The 24726-nt window shown below is 40.4% G+C and overlaps 3 protein-coding genes across 5 annotated transcripts; all 3 read right to left on the bottom strand.

Moving 5' to 3' along the window:
• Positions 1 to 1939: 1939 nt before the first annotated feature.
• On the bottom strand, positions 1940 to 5033 carry cdkn1ba (cyclin dependent kinase inhibitor 1Ba). Its single transcript, XM_067581460.1, has 3 exons — positions 4326 to 5033; positions 3683 to 3841; positions 1940 to 3261 (listed from the first exon to the last, which is right to left on the bottom strand). Exons 1-2 carry the CDS (start codon positions 4744 to 4746, stop codon positions 3696 to 3698), a joined length of 567 nt encoding a protein of 188 aa, XP_067437561.1. The 5' UTR covers positions 4747 to 5033; the 3' UTR covers positions 1940 to 3261; positions 3683 to 3695.
• A 2892-nt stretch (positions 5034 to 7925) lies between these two features.
• cdpf1 (cysteine rich DPF motif domain containing 1) lies at positions 7926 to 9332 on the bottom strand. The gene is made up of 3 exons (XM_067581461.1): positions 9150 to 9332; positions 8831 to 8942; positions 7926 to 8289 (listed from the first exon to the last, which is right to left on the bottom strand). Exons 1-3 carry the CDS (start codon positions 9260 to 9262, stop codon positions 8161 to 8163), a joined length of 354 nt encoding a protein of 117 aa, XP_067437562.1. The 5' UTR covers positions 9263 to 9332; the 3' UTR covers positions 7926 to 8160.
• A 588-nt stretch (positions 9333 to 9920) lies between these two features.
• Positions 9921 to 24142, bottom strand: LOC137176201 (peroxisome proliferator-activated receptor alpha-like). 3 transcript variants are annotated; one of them, XM_067582336.1, is made up of 8 exons: positions 23806 to 24142; positions 19357 to 19590; positions 17031 to 17185; positions 13698 to 13836; positions 12875 to 13032; positions 12467 to 12733; positions 11711 to 11954; positions 9921 to 11612 (listed from the first exon to the last, which is right to left on the bottom strand). In XM_067582336.1, the coding sequence occupies exons 2-8, from the start codon at positions 19538 to 19540 to the stop codon at positions 11368 to 11370; spliced, it is 1392 nt and encodes a 463-aa protein (XP_067438437.1). In that variant the 5' UTR covers positions 19541 to 19590; positions 23806 to 24142; the 3' UTR covers positions 9921 to 11367. The 3 variants fall into 3 exon arrangements, with proteins under 3 accessions (XP_067438437.1, XP_067438435.1, XP_067438436.1); XM_067582334.1 differs by having other exon boundaries at positions 12467 to 12736; positions 12833 to 13032; positions 23806 to 24140; XM_067582335.1 differs by having other exon boundaries at positions 12833 to 13032; positions 23806 to 24131.
• Positions 24143 to 24726: the final 584 nt, after the last annotated feature.

Genomic DNA, 24726 nt, shown 5'->3' with positions numbered 1-24726 from the left:
ATTGTACAAAAACTATATCTCAAAGCTGCTATTTTATGTAGCCAGCTTCAATACAGTAGCTACAGGGATTTTCAGTAGTTGCAGTAGCTACTTTCTGTGTTTACTTCCAGACTATTTTTGTTAAACTGGCATCTTTGGAAAACCAGGAGTCTTGCACTCCTTATCCTGATCAACTTGATTCTTGCAGGAGTCTGTGAGTCAGTGTAAGTGATGTGTAAGTGATGAGTAAAATGCTTTCATGACCAATAGTCATACTAGACAAAATATGAGAGGAACACCCAGGTTGGTAAAGTTCTCTTTAAATGCTCCATCTGTAGGGTAACGTCATCAGAAGTTTCCTCAGACTTGAGAGATGATAAAAAATATTAGTTTTGTTTGTGACAGCACATATTTGTGTTACTTTTCAGGACAGCATCATATTATTGATGCTACGTTTTACATAATGCTGGCATTTAACAAGTCCTCTGTTCAAAACTAACAAATAAAGGAAGAAACAGATTGTTAAATTCTTTCTAAAAGTTTACAGGAAGGCCATGAGCTCACTAGTAATTACTGCAGATGCACTCACAGCCAGTATGAAGTATTATAGGAATCTCTCTCTCACTCACTCTGTATTTGACTCCTACACACTGGTATCAACAGGAAAGAGGCAGCCAATGAAACTAATTGGGTGGTGTGTGTTTTATGAAAAGAACAGCCTGTACTGTTCAGGCTCCCGCCCACATCTCTGTGACTGGCTAGCTCCTAAGTGGTCTGCTTTTCTTCTCTCTGCTGTGATTGGAGCCAGGGAAAGCCAATAACCAGAAACTTTTTTTCCCTCTTTTTCCTCAGGACATACCCCTTGTTGTTTTCAACTTTAGAGGCAGAGCTGGGGTGAGACAATCCAGCACAGTCACAGCCTGCACTCTGGTGCTGTATCTGCACTCAAGATGAGCACGGTGTACTGGATTTTTATCCAATAATACACATAATTTAATCTTGTATAATTTTAATTATACCAAACATTACTGTGACTGCATAGAAGTCCTTTTCGGCAAATTATGGGAAATGTTTTGGTAGTGGAGTTCCTACAAAAATAAGCTCACAGCTAAATTATGATCTAATTGACTAATGTCTAATGTCTCATTGACAATAAATGAGGTAATTAAACCCTCAAAATAAGTCCGTGCATGAAGTGGTTCATTAGTGGTTGATCAGTTATGGTACAGCTATTGATCATATCACTGCCTTGTTGTTTCTCACACTGCAGGACACATTAAACCTCTTTTGGTTGTACTTCCCTCCCGTCTTTGTGTAAGACTTTGTAATCACTATGATGAGTCTACCAGTTCACATGGGCACTTAAAAGTCCCCTCCAGACATGTTTTAAGATGTATATAAAATACTCTGAATAATTATTTGTGTCCGACCTGTTTTCTCCACAAAAATGTATCATCACCTCATTAAATTCCTTAAAATGACATTTACTCGATGTCCCTCATTAAAAATGACTGAATCTATGAATATGCAAATATTTTTCACATCAACAGTTTAACAGCTGCACACAAAATATTTCCTACTTCCCTGTAAATCCTGAGTGTTTGTGCACTGGAGGCTTCAAGTTTCCACATTACACTTGTGTAAATTGCATATTGGACCAGGATTGGCTTCCAAAATATTTGTGTTGTCACAAATCACGCTCATGGGCCCGCCCCTTAAAACTGTAATTTCAATGAACACTTCCAGCTTTCCACTTTCAGCAGATGAATGTGTAAACAGCCCTCAAGTGTCAAACTCTGCACATACATCATTCAGCACAGAGAAGCTCAAATATTCAACTGTAGGAACAAGAAGAAAAACAACTTTTCGAGTGGAGGGGGACTTTAAATTTTGTGTGTGTGTGTGTTTGTTAAAGGAGGAGTGGTTGTGTGCTTTGGAATCAAAATAGTGAGCTCATGTATTCATTACACCAGCATTACTTTTTAATCAATCAGATTGCAGATTGAAGAAAAAAAATATACAAAACACACGTATAAAATCGATTATTAGGCTCAGTTTATCTTAAAAACAATAATGAAAATATATATTTACAAAAATGCACAAAATGCACAAAAATGTCGCTTTGGGAAGCTATACATACACCCACAAAAAAAGCTCAACATAAATAAGTTAGTATAATATTTTCAGTGTTTTTCAAAAAAAAAAAAAAAGAAAAAAAAAAAGACACACAGGTACACTTCAAAGTTTTACACCAACTGAGGCAGTGTAACTTTGTTTTTCTGCCCTCACAAGAATGAGAAATTAACAATAGTGCAATTACATGTTCCACATGAATTTCACACCACAAGAGACAAATCTTTGATTCACATATTTGCATAAAAGTAGCCCAGTGATTTTTTTTTTTTTTTTTTTTTACAAGTTTGACCTATGTTAATCTGGACTACACCATTTATTACAAGAGGGGGGGATACGGTGTGTGACATATAAGTCACTAAAATATTAAAACACCTAATTTAAAAATAGAAAGCTAATTCTTAGGACTATTAGCAAATATTGTTAAATTTGGTTGGATATTGCTCAGCAGTTTAGCCACCCACCCCCCTCCCCATACAAAAAAGGCACAAACTTTGGCAAAAACCCCTAAAAAAAATAAAATTAAAAAAAAAAGATAATGAAATAAAATTGGGGAAATAAGGAGACATTATTTGCATGTAAACTTTATCTATCATGGCTATTCCCAGTTAGATGGACCCTCAACAGTGTGGCCATCTGGGCCTTCAAAAACAAAGATATAACACTGGGACACATAAAGCCATAGAAAAAGTGAAGACATTTTGTTTCCACATAACCCTGACTTTTGAAATCTGCATTTTTAACTTACATCAATTACCTGAATAATGATACAATATGACCACTTTAACAAAATAATATTTCTCTTTTGGAAATTGCACTGCAATCCCCCGAGTCAAATTCACACACTTATTCAAATACATTTAACAAAAGGTATGAAAAGCATATTATGCTTTTTTATGTGCTACATCTGAAACATAGGTAGTAATAAAAAAAATGAGCAAAAATCCATTTGCACACTGCTACATCGTCTGCTGCTTCTGAGGCAATTTAATTTAAATGAGTGCCAAAACTTGCTAGTGTACATATTCAGTGCTTGTGCAGCCTCTCCTCCTCCCTTCGTAGGAAAGGCTGCTTTTGTTTTTCTTTCTCCGGTCTGTCAGATGCTGAGCAAGGCTACACAGTATTCCACCAGCAACAAGTCTCCCTGCACTGTGGGATATAAAGAGGAAACAGGCTGTTGAATGGTGCAACTGAAAAAGCAGTTTGCTCATGCTTGATATCCCTAATGCAGACACACACGCATTCACACACACACACACACACACACACACACACACGCACACACACACACACACAGGGTGTACAGTCATACTATGAAGGGCTCATGAGGATAATACAACAATGTGCAAGTTAGGCTGATGACGTGTTAGTGCTGCGTGCAAGAAAGAAATGTGTACTTTCACAACTGTGCTGTATGTTAAAGATGCTGGTGATAAACAAGTAAACAAAACACTCTCTTGTCAGGTAATATGAAAGCCGATCATCACGATTTAACGCACTGAAAATCTGTGTGTTATCAACAAGTCAAAACCCTTAACAATAGTGCAAAAGTGAGACACTGATTTCTAACCTGGCACTGTTTTTCACTGGACCTCCGCGCTGTTGTCTGGCCTGCTGTGGGTCTCCTCCACGGCTTTAACAGCCTGATTTCCTGCACCTCCCGACGGGTCGTCATCATCATCTTCGTCGGTATGCGACCTTTTACTCTGACACTCGCTGGAACAGGGACCTGGCAGACAATAATAATAATTGAAAAAAAAACACGCTGAAAAGTTGTTGGCGTGTAAAGCTGCACGTCCTCTTTGAAAAGCACCTGACAGTCTCGGTAGGCTTCTGCTGCTGCTGCTGCTGCTGCAGAAATTTCACTATTACCGAGAATAACCCGACTTATGAGAAAAGGGAAATGCGAACTACGACGTAATACGCGATCGTCTAAGCAAACGTGCACTGTGTTGTCACAATAAATAACAAGATTAAATAACTTTAACATGTGTAAAGAAATGTTGAGTTTGCTTCCTTGCTCTCCCGGGTGCTTTGCGCCATGCTTCACTTTGTTTTCAGACACACATCCACCGCGATCGCAGCGCACGGTTCAACTCCGGACACAACTGTTGCTTGCGCGCCTCTGCATTGCGGCACAGGGGGCACACAGGGTGCGCCTACACCGGGGGAACAAAAGTGCGTGACAGCCTCAACAAGTAAAGAGTGATCACCTGAATCTCCTGAGGGTCTTTTCCTTGAACCGTCTCTGTTTTGAAGGCGAACCGACTGCCTCTCGTTCTCCTCCGCGGCATCCTGTCGGTCATCCACAGGCAAGTCCACATTTCGCTGGGGCCGCTGGCTACCGTGAGGCGGTCTGCGATAAAACTCCGGTGCGTCGCTGTCCTCTTGCCACTCGAAATTACCCGGAGAGGTCGGTCTGTTGTTGACGGGGTCGAAATTATACGTCTCAACGAAACCCTGCACTTCATCCTGAATCGTAGCTGTCATATACCTCCGTAACTCCTCTCGATCAGGTGAACCGAAGAGATTTCTACGGACCGGAGGTCTGACGTTGTCTGGCTGCCGCGCATCCACCCTCTCCAATGTCGGGCTCGCATTAGAAAGGCGAACATCTGACATTTTGTTGCACATATGACAAGGGGGAAAAAAACACAAACAACAACCAAACCCTTTCAAAGACTGCTAATTCCAAGTAGTATTCCTTTCAAAAGCAAAGTCAGGGGAATGCTGCATGCATACTCCGCGCGTATCATCCAAAACACGTGACGCGCAAAAATTGGAATAAAGCGTCTCCAAATGCGCAGGGGGATTTAAGAGAGCCACTCCTGTCAAAGTCCGTAGTAAAGCTGATGAAAACAACAAGTCAAGTCATAACAGCCAACATGGCGTTAGAGGGAGCTACGAGTGAAGAAGGAAAGTTGACATCAAGGAGTATTTAAACAGAGAAGGCGATTCATTGGTCTGCGAACTATGGACCGCCCATAGAGCTCTCTTAAAGTCGAACAGGGGCAACAACAACACAGAGCAGGATTGGATTAACTCTACACATGAATATGGCCTAATTAATTAGTTTGATTAGTTAAGTACATATGAAAAAGCCAACAGAAGGGAGGTGGTAGTTATAAAGAGTGCGTTATTATGTTTTATCTCTCCGTTAACACCTGATTTATCCCAGCTGGTTTAACTGAGCACATAATGCTCACAGATTTCATTTGATCTCATTAACTGTCATTTGTATCCCTGTGTTCATGCACTGTAAAGCTGTGGTGGGTGAAATGCATCGGCTAATTGTTTCAAATGTCATATCTGATAAGAAAACAACACTGAAGAAAAAAATGTTATCTTGCTGCAGGAGCTCCAGGCTGAGGTCTCGCTCCAGGCTGCTAATACTATCACATGAATCAATCATCAAATGATTGTACGAGTGCTGACAGATATCACTGCCTGATCTGATTTGGTGTCACATTAATGGCTTAAGCACACTTGATTCAATCAGTGTAAATCTATTCAGTTACAGTCTCAAGGTTACTGAAGGACTATGAGACACTAGAGTGAGATTTTGTGCAGGAAAACAACAACAAAACCCCACAAATCTGTCTCTTGGCATCCGATGACATCAGCTCTTGAGCAGAAAAGCCTTCCGTCATCGTTGGCGCGGTGCCTATCGCTGTCAGACTTTGCCACTGGTGCCACAGGGGTGGTTTGTGTGCTTCACTGGTTGTAATTGCTTGTGTGTGCTTGGATTTTAAACACCAGCAAGGAAATAGAAAGTGGAGCAGCAGCTTTTTTTTAAAAAAAAAAACAAACAAAAAAAAAAAAAACCTTGAAATTGAGGGTCATTTCCTTCTGAGGGTTTTCAGTTTGCATCTTAAAGGTTCAAGACTTTAATTGGTGTTTATGTCAAGACCTGGTAATGATCTCATTTATTTTCTGTACATCTGAAAGCTGCAGAGCAACCCTGTAGGAACTGAGTGAATGCATAAGCAACAGTAAGCACGACTGTCTTTTTTCTGTTTTAATTTATTTAATAAGGACGATGTAGTGTAACATAATACAGAGCATGAAACTGATGTGCTGCAAAGAGAGTTTATAGCTCTTGCTAATTTTCAACTCTTGTCCTTATTTGAGCTTTACAGTGCAATTTAAATATACAGCTTTCATTATCATAAAACCATAATACACTATAGATATGGAAGTACGATAAAAATACACATACACTCCCGGTCACAAGTTGTGTATGTTGTCCTAGCTTCAACTCTGCAGCGAGTGTCACTCCGCATTCCTCTGCAGCTTTTGCCAGTAAAAATCACTGGGCCTGCCTTTAAGGCCATGCTGTTTCAATTAACCCTCGAAAAGAGTCAAACATCTCGTGATAAATACAGCGAGGCCATCTGTTATATCGATGTTATCGTCGGGATCACACTTAATCCATAATGTGTTTACGCTGCTGCAAACTATGCAGTGTTGTACAGAGCGATCCTTGATATGAAAACAGATTCTGACCAAACTGAATAGACGGGCAAGTGAAAAACAAGGCAGGAGAAGGTTTTGTTTAGGTCTTACATGCTGAACCGATGCTTTAAGGGTAGTACTTGTTTTTTTTCCACTTGTTTTGCAAATAATATCAAGACAACTGAACATATTAGGGCTCATTCTCTGACCTTCAGAGAGAAAAAAAAGACAGTATGAACTAGATAATCCAGAATATGAAGCCTTTAGATGATTCTGCTCAAGTATGAGAGTTCTCCACTACCTAAAAATACCTATCACCATAGATATTTCACTGTCATGTCTGTGTGCAGTTTGAACCACCTTTGTTTGTTGAAAAACTTGGTTTGACGTTGCAAAATGTGTATTTTAAACATGACGAAAATGGGAATAACATTACACAATGTAACTCAGTGAGATGACGCAACTGCATCAGATTGTTACTAAAACGAACATCATAGTGTAACACAAAGTACAATCCTTTTTTGACTCCACAGTGTGACCTCTGACCATGTATGCATAACTCAAAGGGAGAGCACTAATAGACCCTTAAGAAGGATGCATCAATGTCAAAACATCCAAGGAAGCACCCATTTGTCAGAATAGGACATATAAACACTGTTAACATGTGTCGTTGAAAAGTAATGCATTTTCTCATTAAAAAAAAAAGGCGCATTAAAAATTGTGCAACAGGCATAATTCATCAAGTTCAAAAAGAGATTGTAGCCAAGTTAATAATTTCTTTCCATTGCAAGGGCAGTGGAAACATGAATCTGGTTTTCAATGTGCATAGCAACTGGTCTTGGGAAACGCTATTACTTCCACATCTTCATTTGAATCATGCCTAGTTATATTGTTGAAACTGTTTGCAGGGAGCTAGAATAGTTGCTGAATAAGGCAGTGGTCTGTAATGACCATCATGGAAATAACTGATGAGATATTAGCTATAATGTTAAACACTGTACATCCGTATCTGATTATTAATTAATATAGTAAAGGGCCATAATGATAGGAAATGTGCTCCACTGAATAAAACACCCGAAACCCACATCTTTTGAAAATGCTGCCATGCCTCTAATGGCCTTTTTTCCTTTAAACACAGGATTCAGAGCAACTGCAGGGCAATTATCCACAAACAGTACATGACATCAGATTTTAAATCGGAGGCCATTTTTAATTGCTGGACACGAGGGAAGGATTATTCTGAGCCTGCAACCAAAACCTGATAGGAGTCCAGCAACAACAGTCACACCTGCAGCTCACTTCTTAAAAAAAAAAAAAAAAAAAAACTCCCTCCAATAAACAAATAACACCCAGTAGGCTAATACAGCAGCCTCAGTTTTTAATGTATGTGTTCATTTTCTGCCAAAAGAATAATAACCCAGAGCTATGCTAATAAAGTCCAGGAACTTGTCTTTTCCTGTATGGTGTTTTGAAAGTCTGGTGTTTGATCTGAAGTGCTGGAAAAGCACTTAAACACATTTGGTGCTTTACGACCATAAGTTATTCAGATTTGGTCTTAGATGGGTGAGCAGGTTAAGGACCTCTTGCCCGGTGTCATGAGACGGCCGTCTGGGAGCTCTGCCTCTTCTTGGCCAGCTCAGCCTGAATCTGATGGGGAAACTGGTCCAAGTGCTTGTTCACACACTGCATGCAGAACCTCTTGGTGTAGAAGAGACTGCAGTCCTGAAAGAGGAGAGAAACAAAGTTCAGCACTAGTGTGCTATTTTCACATAAAGCTCTGGATATATATGACCAGTCACATTTATTCCAAGACTGGGAGACCTTTTTAGAAATGTTCTTATTACCTATTAGAGAAACTGGATTAATTGATTTCAACATTAATTTCACATATACCGCATGATTGCAAAAGTCATCTAAAAGAAAACATCAAAGCTGCAGGAGTGATGCTTCTGCAAGGTCAACTGATGCCAAGTGGAGAACTATGACAGCTTGATTTTCCAAATCAAAATGGACATGCAGTTTTCTTCTGTCCCTACATATTGCAGTTTAAGATTTTACTGTTGCCTCACCCAATAATATTTGCTTGTGCTGCATGTAAACACACACACTTATCTAGACTGATTTCATTGGTCCCGGGAGGGGCATGATAACATTTGTGCATACAGGTATTAACCATGTCCTGAACTGAAATCACATATTTAGTTTGTGGCAAAAAAAAAAAAAAAACAGACCGTAGCAACGCAATTTAATGTATTTATCCTACCGATCCAACACAGACACACTGGCTGCACAGGCTGCAGTTTGAACCCAGAATAAGAAACTTTTCCTTGTCCGGACAGAAGGGGTCCTTGGTCACAAAACACTCCTCTAGCAACCTGTTGAGCAACAGAGAGGACAAACAGAAGTGGATTATTACTTAATTTATGTTCCAGAAACACGACATAAGTGTGCCTTAAGGCAGTTAATACTGCAGTTTTGTAGCTGTGTTGATAAAACGCAGTCACGTCGCAGCTAGCATCATTAGCATTAGCATAGCTTGCTGCAGAGCACTAAAAGGAGCGTTTTACTTAATTTGCACTTACACAATGGCTCTGGTGTTTGGTGGTTTCTGGCCGTAGTACGTAAAAGGACTACTTAAACCACACAACTGGCAGGTAAATGTTTTTTGAGGGGATTCACTTGTACTTTGCTCCATCGTTCAAAGCAGAGGAGCTGTAGTTCCTGGTTTTGATATGGAGTGCAGTCATGTTGTTTCATGAAGCTTTACCGCCACCTAATGGCCTGGGGGAGCAATATCCATGACATATAAATAATTGTCAAGCGTGGTTAAAAATAAAAATATTTTTAAAAAAATATCGAGATATTTTAGCTACCATAGCTTTGTCATCTGAATTTATTAATACATTTATTGACAAATGAATAGAAAACTCCAAACGTGATCTAATATTCCACATCTCTGAGGGAAGACAGTTTTATCACATTATTAAGATGCTTCAAACTCCCTGTTTTATATATAAAAATGATATTAAAGCTTATTTAACCAGACAAAATCAATGGCATGGGCTATTTTCATTGCAAAAAATAATCCTGAGGTAATCCGTTTTTACAGCAGACATTTTAACGTGTCATTAAAGAAAAAGCACAGGTGTGATTACCATTAATGGCTCACTGGGGTAAATGGAACAAAGCTATAATTAACATTATTAGTTCCACCTGTGCTTTTCTGATAATAATACCTCAGCATATCTGCTGTGAAAAAAGGCTGATCTATTTGAAAAGCATGGTCTGAATCAGATGAACAGATAATATTGGCATCATTATAGACAAGTAAATAAGTCAGGCCATTGCAAATATGACAGTTAAAATATATTACTTTATTTTAGGCTATCACGTATTGAAACAGCAAATGCATTTTTTATTGTACACCTATGATAATAATAAAAAAAAAAACATTAACAGTTTCATTATTACAAGAAATAACATTTCAGTTCTACATGAGGAGGTGAAGTCTATGTCCAGTAAATAAGGCCCATCAGCTCCCCTTAGTGAGACCTGCAGATACACACATCCCTTTCCCTGCGGTCACCACATTCTTGTTATATTTACAAAATAATACAGAAACCAGCTCAACAGATTATTGTGTTTGTGGTCAAAACAAGCGACTCAATACCGGCCAATACTGGGGTTTTTTTCTTGAAAAAAAAAAAGGTGTTTTGATGGCAGGATTTGTACGAAATGTTTTGTACTCAGTAACACTGATCTGGAACAATAGGTTAAAAGTGAGCTATGATGTTGTGTTAATTTTTGGCAGTAGAATGAAGGATTAATATTAACACATGACCCGTGAAATTGCAGTGTTTTCAAATGATTACAGTAGAAGACAGGCTCCTTGCAGGTAAGTTCCTGATAAAAATGCACCACTGTTCACAATTTAATACTGTATGAGAACGTGGTTCAAACCCTGGTCCAACATTAAGTAGTTATAAATCTACCCTATGGTTAAAAAGATACTTTACAATGTATTTTTATGTATTTGGTGAATGTATAAGGGGTGGTCAAAATAAAGGAAACACAAATATGAGACTAAGCCAAGGAAACATTACGACACGTCTTTCATGAATCCATTAATCTCAAAATGGTCGAGGCCACTTCAGTAAGGCACTGATACACATTCAAGGATATAACAGTGATATTAGACACATCCAAAGTCCTTTTAAATAATATTAAATATGTGTGAATATGTTTGATTTTGAGTCTCAGCAGCTTCTTCGCTTCAGCATCGTTCACAGGCACTATGAGTATTTAGCTTCAGTGCATACATGAGTGTAGCAGTCATGTCTGTGTATCTTTATAATTTGTACACCCATTTTAAATGCTATGCATATTTGCATAGCCTAATCCCTGTTTAACATCTGTTTAGTACTTGAGTCTGTAGGTTAAAAGCTTGCACCCACAGCAAACTGGGTGTTGTAAGTACAAATTACTGCATTTGAAAATATCAGTACACATAGATGGTGTAATTTCAAAAAGTGTGTTTCCCACTGTCCCCCCTTTCATTGAAGCAGCCACCTACAAGAGCTGCCTTTCCTGTTTTGTTGCAGTACAGTTTTAGTGTCACATGGTCTAAATACAACCTCAGCAGATCACAGCGCTGCGCATCCAGAAACAGATACATAAGCTACATACAGTACATTGATATGCATGATAGTAAATGTTTATGTACACCCGGATTTGAGCATTTTACCTGGCATACATTAACATTTTAATACATGTCCCCATACATGACCATGTGTTAGCTTCTTAGTACATGTCCCTGTATATCTCTTGCAGGAGTGGGTGCAGCGACGTGTCTTCTGTTGTCTTGATTTCCTGCACTAACTGAGCGTGTTCAGTAACCAGTTCACGGAGGTCAGCCAGTTTCTGCAGCAGTCTGGGGAAGAGGAAGGTGTCGTCTGGATGGTTGGCCAGCAGGTGGAGCCGTAGCGCCTGTATGATACTCTCCTGCAGCTGCTCCACAAGAGGCACATTCACCAGGCCTGGACGGTCTGGGAGGGAAGGGATCAGGCAGAGAAAGAAAGATGGAGGATTCGGTTTCTTTGCCATTTTACGCACTTTAAAAATCATCCACACAACGTCAAGTTACCTCCGCAGCAGATAATGGCGGCCACAAAAAGGGCCAGGTCACTGTCGTCGAGCTCTAGGGAGTTGAAGCGTGTGGCAAACTGGAACTTGGGCTCCATCATGTCGCTAAATGGCCGCCGGAGGCTCTTGAGGAACTCACGGGTGATGAAGCCTCCGCCGCGGGCCACCAGGAGGCCGTCTTTGTTCATGCAGGAAGCCAGGAGGGTGAAGAGGGCTTCATAAACACCGTACTTCAAGAGAGTGACCTAAATATGAGTCAAGACAATTTTATTTGTATAGCACATTTCATACACAGGTGTGCTTAAGAGTAAAAGACAGAAAACAAACAGATGAGACAGAAAACCCATATATAAAATACTCCACATAAATAAAATAACCTTTCAGTCATTCATACAACACACACACATACATACATAAAATTCAGCTTTTTATAACCCCTGTCCTATTCCTACAACAGCATTCACACATGAACTACAGCAGACACACACACACAAACACTAACTACCAAAAGCCTGGGAGAAAAACAATGTTTTAAGACTGCTTTTAAAAGAAGATACAGTTGTAGCAGATCTCAGGTCATCAGGCAGTTTGTTCCAGAGAACAGCACCATAGTGACTAAATGCACTTTCACTTGATTTAGATTTAATTCTGGGTACATTTAGGAGACACATGATGAGGAAGACAAAGCATGCCATCTGTACTTTTCTCACGTGGAATGACAGGAAGATGGATGACCTATACGGCGCCCTAAACTCACCTGATCATTTAAATCCAAGCTCTGGAAACCCGGCACCGCCTTGGCGAACTCCGTCAGCTCTGTCACGGTCTCCACCGAGGTGCTCTGGCAGCAGTGGAAGAGCCTGGCTTCAGCCTCCCTCTGCTGGAGCTCCCCGCACCCCAAAGCCGGAACTACATCTCCAGCTTGAAGGCTGCTGTCCGGCTCCAGATAGTCACTGTTTACCATATGGGCCGCTAAGGTCTTCTCTGCTAGCTGGAACGTCTCCATGTCGTGGATGATGAACGGCTGCTGGGAAATATAGAGGAGAGGTTGTTGGAAGGTGACACAGAAGAGGACAGAAGAGAGAAACAGAAATTTTTGTCTGGCTTTTTTCCCCCCCTTTACCGGCTTGCTAGTCTTTCCGGTGAGTATGAGCCGAGCTCTCGCCTTGTTCATGTTGAAGTTCTTCATGTAGGCTTCGTGGATCTGCCTCACCAGAATCTTGTGGTCGGACAGCATAGGGCTTGCCTCTTCTTTCTCTACCATCTTACTTTCCGCCTTGAGCTTCAGCTTCTCCGCCTGGGGCATCCGACCAAACCGGATGGCTGGTGCGTGGAGACATTTATCATCAGAAACAGCTAGAATGATCTAACAATTAATCTTCACATAGAGATATTAAATGCTGACATCCAAAATATCCTCCTAAAGCAACTATACACGCGTGCCGACACACACAAAAATTTGCCCACAAATGACATGGTGCAGTCTGTCCTCTTTCTTCTCTTCTGAGGACAACGTGTTGTCTTCCTCTCAGGTTTCTGACACTGTCCTGTCTGCAGCGGGAGGCCACAGTAACAAACCCAGTGACCCCTCAGAAGTCAGCGCAGATGACAGGCCAGATGTGGAGCTATATGGTCCTGTGTTTTCTCAATGTCAAGCAGGCTCCTGCAGGACACTGTTCTATAAAAACCCAGTCAATGTAAAGCACATTGAACTGGAGCCAAATCACAGAAGGACATGTCCTGCTTTTGTTGTAAATCTTAATAATAATAAACTACGGTGTTGACTTAAGACGTCATGAGCCAAGTTTTATGTAACAGCACTCACTTAATTGCAAGTTCTTTCAATGGACACTTGGATTAGAGTATGATTTCAGTGAGTGATTGGTTATGATCACACATATTTCCTCTAACAAATTAATTAACTACACAATTACATTGGCTGTTATTCATTATGTATATTCTACTACTTTGGAGGAGTCAGGCCTTACCGTTGTGGGACATGCCCACAGAGAGGCACTTGTGGAATCGGCAGTATTGGCACTTGTTGCGGTTTTTCTTCTGGATTTTGCAGTTGCGTTCACACTTGTCATACTCCAGCTTTAGCCGGATGGTCCTCCTGAAGAAACCCTGGTTGAGACAGACAGGCCAAAGCTTAAGTTATTTCATTTGAGGCTCACATTAAAACATTCTGATTTAGGTGCACAAAAAACACAAATACTTTTCTAGTACTTAAACCCACAAGAAAATCAGTTAACCCTCTTGATGTCTTTATATTCTGAATACTTCCCTCACACTCAGCGTAAAAAATAACCCACCTTAGCCACATCTCTTTCATGAAGCCTCTTAACATAATTTTAAACCAGAAATAAATTTTGCATTAAGAAAATTTCCTATTAATCTTGAAAACATTTGATTTCGGAGGGTTTCTCTGGTGTTGAACTCACGAATGAGTCATTTTTGGCCCTTAGGATAACAGGAGGGTTAAGAGGGAACATCTATCCATGAAATCTGATCACAGAGATCAGTCTCTGGTAATCCATTCATCTGTTGAGTACCATATATGCCATATGGCAGATGCTTAAATCTTCAGCACCTTATTTTACCGTACATATATTCTGTATATTTTAAGCCTTTACAGGACCAGTGTTACATTACATTTTGGATTGCACTCCAGTGGAATTACATCTATTCTTAAAGAGAGGTGTACAGTAGACTCTGACCTTTCTGAAGAAGAAGGCAGATCGGACGAGATGTCCCACGACCTTCGAACACACACATGAAGATGCAGAGCAGCGGGCTGACACACACAACACGTGTCAAAAGCATATGATCCTCTGACACATACTCTCACACACCTATACACATCACTGAAATTTCAGTCAGGACATCCCTCACCCCTCACTGTCAAAAAGGGAATATGGATTTTCTGGTGATATAAATCGAGCCACATGCAACATATCAGCCATCATCTTACACAAGTCTGCCTTTATGATGAAGAGCAGTTACGACATGAGGTTGTTACAGGTTTCATACGTCACTCTAGCTGTCATGGAAAATTTGTGTCATTCTTGACCAAAAAAATAAATAAATTTTGTGCGTGTAATCTTCACGAAAATGGCGAAAGGAAAAGCATATGGTGCAGTTTAGCACCATATGATAGTATTCAGAAATACATTACAAAACAACTGAGCTGCACAAGTAGGGAAAAAAACAGATGTATGTGTTTACAGCATGCATGTCTTTGCATGTCTGTGTATGTGTGTACAGACACGACCAGAGATCAGCCCTGTGATATACAGCTGTGAGAGGTGAGTAATAAGACTAGAGACGTACGCAAACAGATTTATTGTGCAATGTTTCCTGAAGGGCAAATATCTTTTAGTTAGACCGAAAGAATGTTAGGCACGCTTCCCCTTATATGATTAACCTGTCCATTTCTGAACTCTTTCTCTAACCGTATGGACCGCCATGCTGCTCTTAAGGTCCGATATGCATGTCGTACTATCACCAAAACAGACTTAAGCCCTCACACCATAGCATTGCAGCACATTCCATCCACATTCCCACTATTGAGCGCTCCTCCCCTAAAGGGAGGTGTTGAAAATGATACGCAGAGCCCGTCCAGCATGGAAACTGTGAATTGTGACTGCTACATATCACAAGCCAGATTTTTTCCATGATGGCGCAATCTCATCAGTCAGAGAATTTAGGAACAGGCTGCTGTCTAAATACACTTCTCACGTGTGCAGTGTCCAACAGTTCAGTGTCATCATGTCCCTACTCTGGAATAGCAGCGGTCTGACACAATGAAAGGTTGTGTGCCAAGACAGGCAGCCGGGCAGCTGGGCCGGCAGGATGAGTATTATTTGTGGTGATTCTGATGAATGAGATGTGGGTCATAAAGTGGAGTCCTGACAGGAGCTGGCTAGTTTTTCAGGGCTCAAAAACACACACAGATGTGCGTTGTGCAACTGGTAGGACATACTGCAAAACTTGGACAGAGAAATGAAAATTGTGAAATGCCTGCGTCCATATCTCTCTATTCATATACATTAGAGTGAAATTGAAGGCACAGTGCCAATCCAGAGGAGTGAAAAAATCTACCAGATTCTCTCCAGCTGGGAGAAAGAAGTGATTATAGAAGAAAGACAAAGAGGAGAACATTCAAGAGCTATTCTGTCTAACTTCACCACACTCTGGATTTCTTGATTATCATGTTTTTGTTGTTGTTGTGTAAAACAAACACAGTGACATGATGGACCTGTGGCGGACAGGGAAAACTTTAAAGCAGGCAAGGTCAGTAGTTAAAAAGTCATGAAGAAAAAGCAAACAAGGGCTTAGATTAGTAGCTTAGAGAGGTATGAGTCTACAACAGGCTCACATGACTTGACAAACAATACAGTGATGATGGTTTAATGGTTTCAACACAAACACACACACACAGACCAGTGGTCTCAGTTACAGTATGTTCTCAGCTTTCATAGTTTTAAAACGACATTTTTGTACTTGTGAAATCCTCCAAAGCTCAGGAATCTCAGGTATTTCAGAAGAAGAATGTCTTGTAGGGTTAAAGGATTTCAGGCCTCTATGATAATGAAAACCTTTTAGAAAATAGATGCAAACCAAGGTTCTCGATAATCAAATTATCAGAGGAGAAGGTAATAATTAGCATTAGAATGAGCAGCAGCTCCATGTGTGTACACATGTGGTTTTACACTGACCTTGTTAGGACCAGCAGTCCTCGTGGGGACCAAAGCCTGGTTAAGGTTAGCATTAAGCATGAATTGGTTATGGTTAAAGTTAGGGTTTGGATTAGGCTGCCAAATGCAATGTCCTAACAAGGATAGCTGTGCAAACTTGTGTGTGCATGTGTGTGTGTGTGTGTGTGTGTGTATTAACGTAACTCAGTTTGGCTCTGTGCCAAGCAGGGGAGGGGTGACAAGTCAACCAAGGCCATCATGCCCCCAACCTCACATGACCAGGCTGCATGTCTCAGAAACTTTCCACTGGCCTCTAGGTCAGGCGCCTCCACATGCCGAGCTTTGTATGTGTTTGGAAATGTGTGCTTACATGCATGTATGTGGATGTCTTGTGCATGTAGTGTAGTGTAGTGTTTTTCACCTCTGTTACATTTGCACAGATAATTGCAGTGCCACCGAAAGTAACATTTGTCTTTGCAGCACAAGTGATCATGAGTCAGAATGTGATTTCATCTGTCTGGTTATATTTATATATATGTATGTATGGGCTTTATGTGCTCTCTCACATTGATGATAAAGTGCATACATACAGTATGTCTGCACTGGCTGCACTTTGCTCACCTTGCAGCCCTCACAGGCATGCACCCCATAGTGAAAGCCTGACGCTTTGTCTGAGCACACCCTGCACTCCAGGCTGAGGGGGCTGAGGTTCTCCTCGGGGCCTGGCGCTGCTCCACACACCCCCGACGACGGACTGGAGGCCGGGGTCAAGGTGTCTACAGCAGACAGTACAGCAGAGGAGAGAAAACAGTGAGTGCTTTCAGAGCCGGACAGATCTGTTCCAAGTTGAGACATCCAATGTTTGTAATAAGTTTAGATATCCCCTTAATAAATGATGAACACTATAATTATGGTGCATATTATGGTAGGAGGGAGAGCAGGTCATTCAAGACCTTTGTTGATAAACACCTTAAGAGAGAAGATTGTTACCACTCATTATAAAGCTACAGCCAGTAGCCAGTTAACCTAGCTTAGCATAAGCCAAGCTTGGCAGAGGTTAAGCTAACTGTTTGTTTTGTGTGCATTTATCATACAAAATATAACATGTTAATAAGTGAGCTTCAGACCAGCTGTTTCCAGTCGTTACACTAATGAGCTACTGGCTAACTTCATATTTAATGGACAGATATGAGAGTGGTATCGGTTTTCCTCTTCTAACTCTCTGTAAGCAAATAAGAGGATTTCCCAGATTGTCAAACTATTCCTTTAAAGCAAGGCTTAAACATTGAATTTCATGAACAGTAAAACACAGCCTTCCTCTATTCAGTACACTCAGGGGTTTTGCTACTTTCTTGGTCTGGTATGACCAGATGATACTGGCTAATGTTAAGCAGATAATGCTGTGTAACTAGCATGACTGAGTCAGTTTACTGAGTTCATGATTTATCACCTCTACTTGTGCTACTGTTAATCTATGTATACACTATGTAGATATTAGCATTTAGCATCTCATTAGTAGCATTTGTGGCCACAGTGGCTGCTGTTTAGAAAAAAGTCTTACTTTAAAATGTACTGGCTGTTCTACACTTTAGCTAATAAATGATCAACCTTCACTACTTTTAACAAGTCTTCAATTATTCAGTGTAGCTAAAAAGTTTAGTACTGTAATGTTTTGTGCAGTTTTGCTAAAAATTCAGTTGTATCCATACTTACTGCTCGAGTAACAAAAACACAACGTTGAACAGGGAAGGACTGAAGTATTTTGCACATAGCCTATATAGACAAAAGGATTTGGCCACCTTATTTGTTTTTAACTTAATTTCTGTCTCGCAAGGAGAACTTTAACAAATATAAGGCTTTAACAGCACAATATCATATGAACAGAAGGCAAATGTAAGAAAAATACAGATAATTATGAAGGAAATAAACAAAGATTATGTATACTAACAGTGGTTTTAAGAGTAACTATAGTTTCTTAATGTTACAAGTTTCTTAACCATTACAAACTGTTCATATATTAACCCTTTACAGTATCCCCTCATAATTAGTCTCTATACCAAACTTCTGAACCACAAATCTATTTTTCATTCATAAGTACCTCATCAGTCATTAATAAATGGGTGATTAATCCTTAATGAAGCTTTCAGAGAGCAGAGAGTGTGTATTCTTTAGGATGTGTTTATGGAGAAAAAACATTCACATTCATTAAATATTTCCATTTTTGTATATTCTGGGTCACTGTAGGAATGTGTTTAGGGTGTTTTTACTGCTCTAAAATGTAAAAAAAGGGTCAAATTTGTTCTGAACAGTATGTAAGGGTTAAGATAACAAGCAGCTACAACAAAAGGAAAACAAGCTGCTGTCTCTATTGTTGCATACAGCATAATTAGAGCCTGAAAACCAATCAGACCAACATTGATAACTTAGTCCTAACAAACAGTTTACACATAGTGATATCAAAACTAAGACAGACAAATCAGGATAAATTCATCCCCTTTTTCACAACACACACTAAGGAGTCCTGGAGAACAGGCCATTGCCTTTATCCACTCACTTTATGATAGATAAGTGGCTCCTGAAGACCTGAAGAATTTTGGTTAATGTGTCTCCCTAAAATTACAAAAGGCACCGGCCATTTTTTGAAGTGCTGCTCAGCAATGTAGAGATGGCATCATGGAGGAGACACAACAAAACTGAGTTGTATCTAATCTTCTTTTATCAGACACAGGGCCTCTTGAGTAAATTTACACATGGCACACTGGAGCCAGAAGGTCAGAGGGTCAAAGTTGTATTGATCCATATGACCAGTCAGCAGTAACATCAAGCATACTTGAGACCCTAAATCTTTATTTACATTTAGGAATTTAGTAGTGAAAATGCAGGGATTTCATTTTTTTGTGGCTAATTTTGACACTTCCTCTGACCACAATGCCCCCCGACTACTCACCCAGTCCTATGGAGCTCTCTGAACCTGATCCAGTGCTCTGGTACTCCGGGAAATCAAATCCCAGTGTGTCACCTCCTATGGACTGGGAGATGTCACGAAGATCCTCCATCAGGTCTCCACACAGCGGGCTGTCCAGGAGGGAATCCCCCAGTGGGGATGGGGGGCAGTAGAGATCCCCTGCCATGTTGGGGAACAGGGACCCTAACCTTGGAGGACAACCCCTCACTCACCAGACTAAGAAGAGAGACAAAATAAGGAGGGAGGACATTTAAGATTACTTTGAAGTTTAACAGAGAAAAAACACTCTTTTCAAACCAACATTTGTGCTTACATTGCTTAAGATCTACACAAGTTTGATGAGAGATAACTCTGGGTAAAGTGTGTCAAATCTTGTCATGGTGACAACAGACTCACAGGTCAGTCTCTAAACACTTCGTTCATTGAGACTGAGGACAATCTCCCAGGTTTTGTTGTTTAAACTGGGTGGAAACAATTAGAGAGTTTAAAAAAACCCTGCATTGCAGAACCAATCCAAAGTCTTTAGGGCGGCCCTTCATATCGGAGCAGTTACATGCAGTTCACTACGGAAGAGAATGAGGGGGAAAGCATCATTTCCGGTTAAGGCTTGTCTTTGACAAAATGTAAGAGGTGTGGGTTTGTTAGTGGCCATTCTCGCTGCCGTTCAAGCAACTACTGTGCATTCAGAAATCCCCAGACCTCTGTGGGCGGAGATCTCTGATCGTCTGGTGTTATGAGACTACGGTGGCAGAGACAATGTTCACACTAACACGGCCAAAAATGCATCTCTTCCTCTCAGTTTTGGCTTTCCATCCACAGTAACAAACAGAGCTTTTTAAAAACAGTCTCCAGAGTAGAAAATGCTGGCTTCACATTTTAGTGTGGATTAGGATTGGGTGATATGATATAGGCCTACAGTATACTGTGAGACAATATGTCAGATTTTGCCAACCATTTATAATACTGGCTGTATTAGACCATTGTGGGCAAAGCTGCAAGTCAATGAGCAGGACTGCTTTATGATGATATTGATTCTTATATGATTTTTGCATCAGTGTGATGAAATACTTTAAATTGCATTTAGGTAGCTAGGTAGGTAGGTAGGTATTTAATTAGCTGAATTAGCCAAAAACAAGAAAAAACAAGACATACATGTCACTATTTATGATTATATATACCTTAATGTAGTTTTTTTCCATTTTTTCCCAGTGTAGACAAGAAAATCAGGGCTCTTGGAAAATTATTACTTATACAGTACCTGTTGGTGGTGACTACTGTGTGTTTAATGGGGCAGGAGGGAGACTTCTGAGTCTGGTTGGCAGACAAAAAAGGTTGTAACTTACTACTATATTAGTATGCAATTATCATATTAAATACTATATTTCTACAGAAGCAATAAGGTGTGTGTGAGTGGAACTAAATCACAGACTAAATAGAACATTGCAAACATGAACAATCAAAGTCTTTTTACTGTGGGTCTCTTATGCAGTTGATATGGAGATATATATCATACACGTCAAAATGAGGTAGGGCTGTTCAGTACATAATACGTAAGTGATTGTGACATTGAGTGAACCATGCCCGTAGAGTCAACAGTAGTGCATTATTTCGGCTGCATGATTCACCAATTAATCCAACCTGCCAGCCAAAGTACACACTCAGTTTGCTGCAAAGCTCTGACTCTTGATTTATTGACCAATGCTGACACTCCAGAGACTTTAAGGAGAGACTTAGTGGGTACATACTTGTTCTATACATCATCCACAGGGTTTACATTTTATGAATAGCTTCTCAGTGTATGGACAAGACTACTTTTTTAGAAACTTGAACTCTATCTATCCCACTGCCTGTCTATTGTTTTTAGCCTGTCTGCCTGTTTCTCAGAGTGGATCTTAAAGTATGTGTGGGAGGGAGTTCGCAGGAGCTCCCAGCTGCTCACAGCAGGCTAAAGGACATCTGTTCGAGTCATCGTACGTTCTATAACGCTCTCTCCGACTTCCAGTAATTCACTGTGGCAGATGTTAATGTTGCACTAAAGATTGCGGCCTGATTCTTGGGTTTATCTCTGTCCAAACCTCCTTGAACACACCATTACACCTTTACTTCTTTCATGATCATTTAAACAGGAATCAGTTAACATACCTCTGATCTAATCTAATACAAAGAGAGAGTGGGGCCATCACAGAGCTCATGTGAGCTCAATGTAAAACCTGAGTTTACACAGCTGCCTACATCTGTACGCCAAGCGAGGAAGAAACATAAACTAATACGAGATTGTGCAACTTTAACTTTCACCGTTGAGAGTTCATGTGTGCCGGGTGAACTGATGGGTGAACATGACAGTTAGGTAAAGTGCTCTCTTTATCTGTATGCATAGAAAATGTACATTTGTTAACTCTCAGAGCCAGACAGTAAGGACATGATTGATCATAGCTTGTTCTTTTTTATCTAGTCTGTGTTGCACCATATTCAGGGGTCAGGTCCTGACAGTATATCACTGTTATGTAAGGGGGTGAATCTATGCTTGTACCTACAGAATATTATGTCCTGTAGCATATGGAGTGTACATAACATGAGTCTTGTTTTTCTTCTTTTGTACTGAAGGATTTTCAGACAAAAACAGGTGAGTAAGAATGAGAGAACTGTTGTCTAACTGGTCCGCCGAGCTCGCTTTGAGGCCCTGTGACAAACTGATGTTCCCGGCAGTTAGCTAGGATTTCTCCATCAGAAGGTAGATTGGGGAAAAAAATGGTTCTCTGCAACACAATAAACAGCATTTGGACTTAAGTGCATTGAGTTCACCCTAAAATTAACACATCTTTCGTCCCACAACGATGTCTTGTCCTTGTCCCAAAAATGTGATATTTTGAGAAAGTATCATTCTAAGTGTACACTTAAGCTGGAAGTAGTTGTTTTGCATGTCATGTGGCATATTTCTAAAACTCTGTGTGTGTTCTGGTATTTACGTTTTTTTGGCGCAGCATCTGAGTTGTATCCAGTATTTGAAGCATCCAAACACAACACAAGCCAAACCATATCCAAATCTGGTTCTTAACCATCTCACAGAAGTTAAAAAAGCTGTACTGACACCAGTTATGTTGCTGCTGTCTCCCCTTCATGATGGAAAGTAGTTAGAGGTCACAACTTCCTGTAATTTTATTTTAGATGCTATAGATTTGGATTGAGTGCGTTAAAAGTAGCTCTAAAAGTAACTCTTCTCTAACCCTGATGTGACTTTTTCCTCTTTAATGGACGACGGAGGTCCGGCCCCATGTTTCCCATCACCTCACGGGGCATTGTGTTTTAATTCCCAGGGGAACTTTAATCCCAGACAGAGTCCCAATCTATCTTTAGGTCACAGGAGGAGAGGAAACAGGAGCTCCAGTGAGACACGTCAACATAAGCATGTTAACACATGACAGCAGACGGCACAATCGGGGATATAACACATGCAGAATCAATAGAGATTATTTAAGCGATTAATTTCATTACCCACTAATCTGTTGATTATTTTATTGATTCATCAATCAGTTGTTGGGCTTATAAAATGTCAAAAAATGGTGAAAAATGTTGATTTCCTTGAGTTCAAGATGCAAAACCTAAAATGCGTTGTTTTGTCCTGACCAACAGTCCACAAGCCAAAGATATTGAGTTTAGTATCAAAGAGGACTAAATAAACCAGCATTTAAGAAGCTGAAACAAGAGAATTTGGGCTTTTTTTTCTCAAAAAATGACTCAACACAATTAAATTATCAAAACAGTTGACTAATCAACTGAAATCAGCTGAACCTGACTCATCAGAAGGCGCCGACAAATGAGGGACAGAGCTATTCTTTACTCTGTCTTGGATCTTAAACGACAGGTGACAGCTGACCTGAAACACAGATGGGTGACCCATCTGTGTTCAGCTGGATACAGATGCTCTTTTTTCATGGCTTCTTTTCACCTGTCATTTAAGATCCAAGACAGAGTAAAGAATAGCTCTGTCCCTCCTTCCTCAGCGCCTTCTGATGACTCAGGTTCAGCTGTTTTGACCTTTCTCTGATCTCTCTGCAACAAGTCTCATATCTCTTGGTATCGCTGCTGCATAGGCAAGGAAATTAAAACCACTTGACAGAAAACATTTTCCTCTCATCAGATGCTTTGAGGCTTTTCTTGACAGCACGTGGGTGTATGTGCGTGTGTGGTTTATTACAGAAACAGGTGAAGGCTTGACTAGTCAGGAAGTAGAGCTTCTTTTCAATACATACAGTACAAGTAGAGTTAACTTTTCCTCCCTGCAGTAGAGAGATATCACGCTCATATATAACATAAAGCTGAGCTAGTAAACAAAAGTTTCACCAGAGAACATGCAACATGATGGAAACCGTCTTAAAGCTTTATAATCACACTTATATAAAAGCACAGTTTTGGAACAAGGTCACTAATTACCTCAGAGGGTGCTGTCCGAAACATTTCCAGATGACGTTGCCGGGATGGACGCCTGTCTATTGCCGGAGGAAGGAGATGTTTGTTCCCGGGACGCACCGACACGCAGATCCGCAGCTCCGTTTGCCTTCTTCCTCCGCGCTGTCAAAGCTCCGTTCATCCTCTGCAGGAAACAACGTAGCGACGGGTGGACGACGACATGGCGCACACACCTCCTGACACACCTATGCTTCTGACCAATCGGCGGGAGGGGATCTGAGAGGCGACCGCCCCGGTTTTTGGCAAGACACAATTACTTCCCGGTGGCTCGAGGGGGAGACGTCACGGGTCGGTTTCTTCTCATTTCTCGTCTCTCTATTGTGTGCTGATAAAGAGGCAGCGATGGTTGTACATCAGTAGCCTACGTAATTAACACATCACGTGCATGCTCAATAAAGCCTTCTTTTTTTTTTTTTTATAATTAAAAGTCAAAGTAGTCATGGAGATTTGTACGTATTGCGTCCTATAGACCACACCAGCAGTGGTTGGGTCCTTGCGGGGGTCCCCAGCAAAAAGGGGAATGATTTATTTTCACTGTAAATCCATCCAATAATTAACACAGTGACAGAATGTATGAATATTTTGGTCATTGGTTCATGCATTTTTTGTAATAAAACATCTAAAAGCAAACATCTTATCAGATGGAGGATGCTGAGACAATAGGGGGTCGGTGGTCTAATTCGTGTAGGTTTAGGAGTCCTTAACGAGAATCACTGCTATAGGCTATATAGCATAAACAGCATTATACATATATAGGGCTACATAAAGTTACTTAATATAACTTACATTAAATCACTTTGAACAAAGATGGACTTTAGGTGATGTAAAATTTATAATGATGGTGCATTTAAAAAAGTTATGAAAGCTTTTGTCCTGTATATATTC

Source organism: Thunnus thynnus, chromosome 23 (assembly GCF_963924715.1).
Source record: "Thunnus thynnus chromosome 23, fThuThy2.1, whole genome shotgun sequence".
Lineage (NCBI taxonomy): Eukaryota > Metazoa > Chordata > Actinopteri > Scombriformes > Scombridae > Thunnus > Thunnus thynnus.
This window is presented reverse-complemented; position numbering and strand designations above follow the sequence as displayed.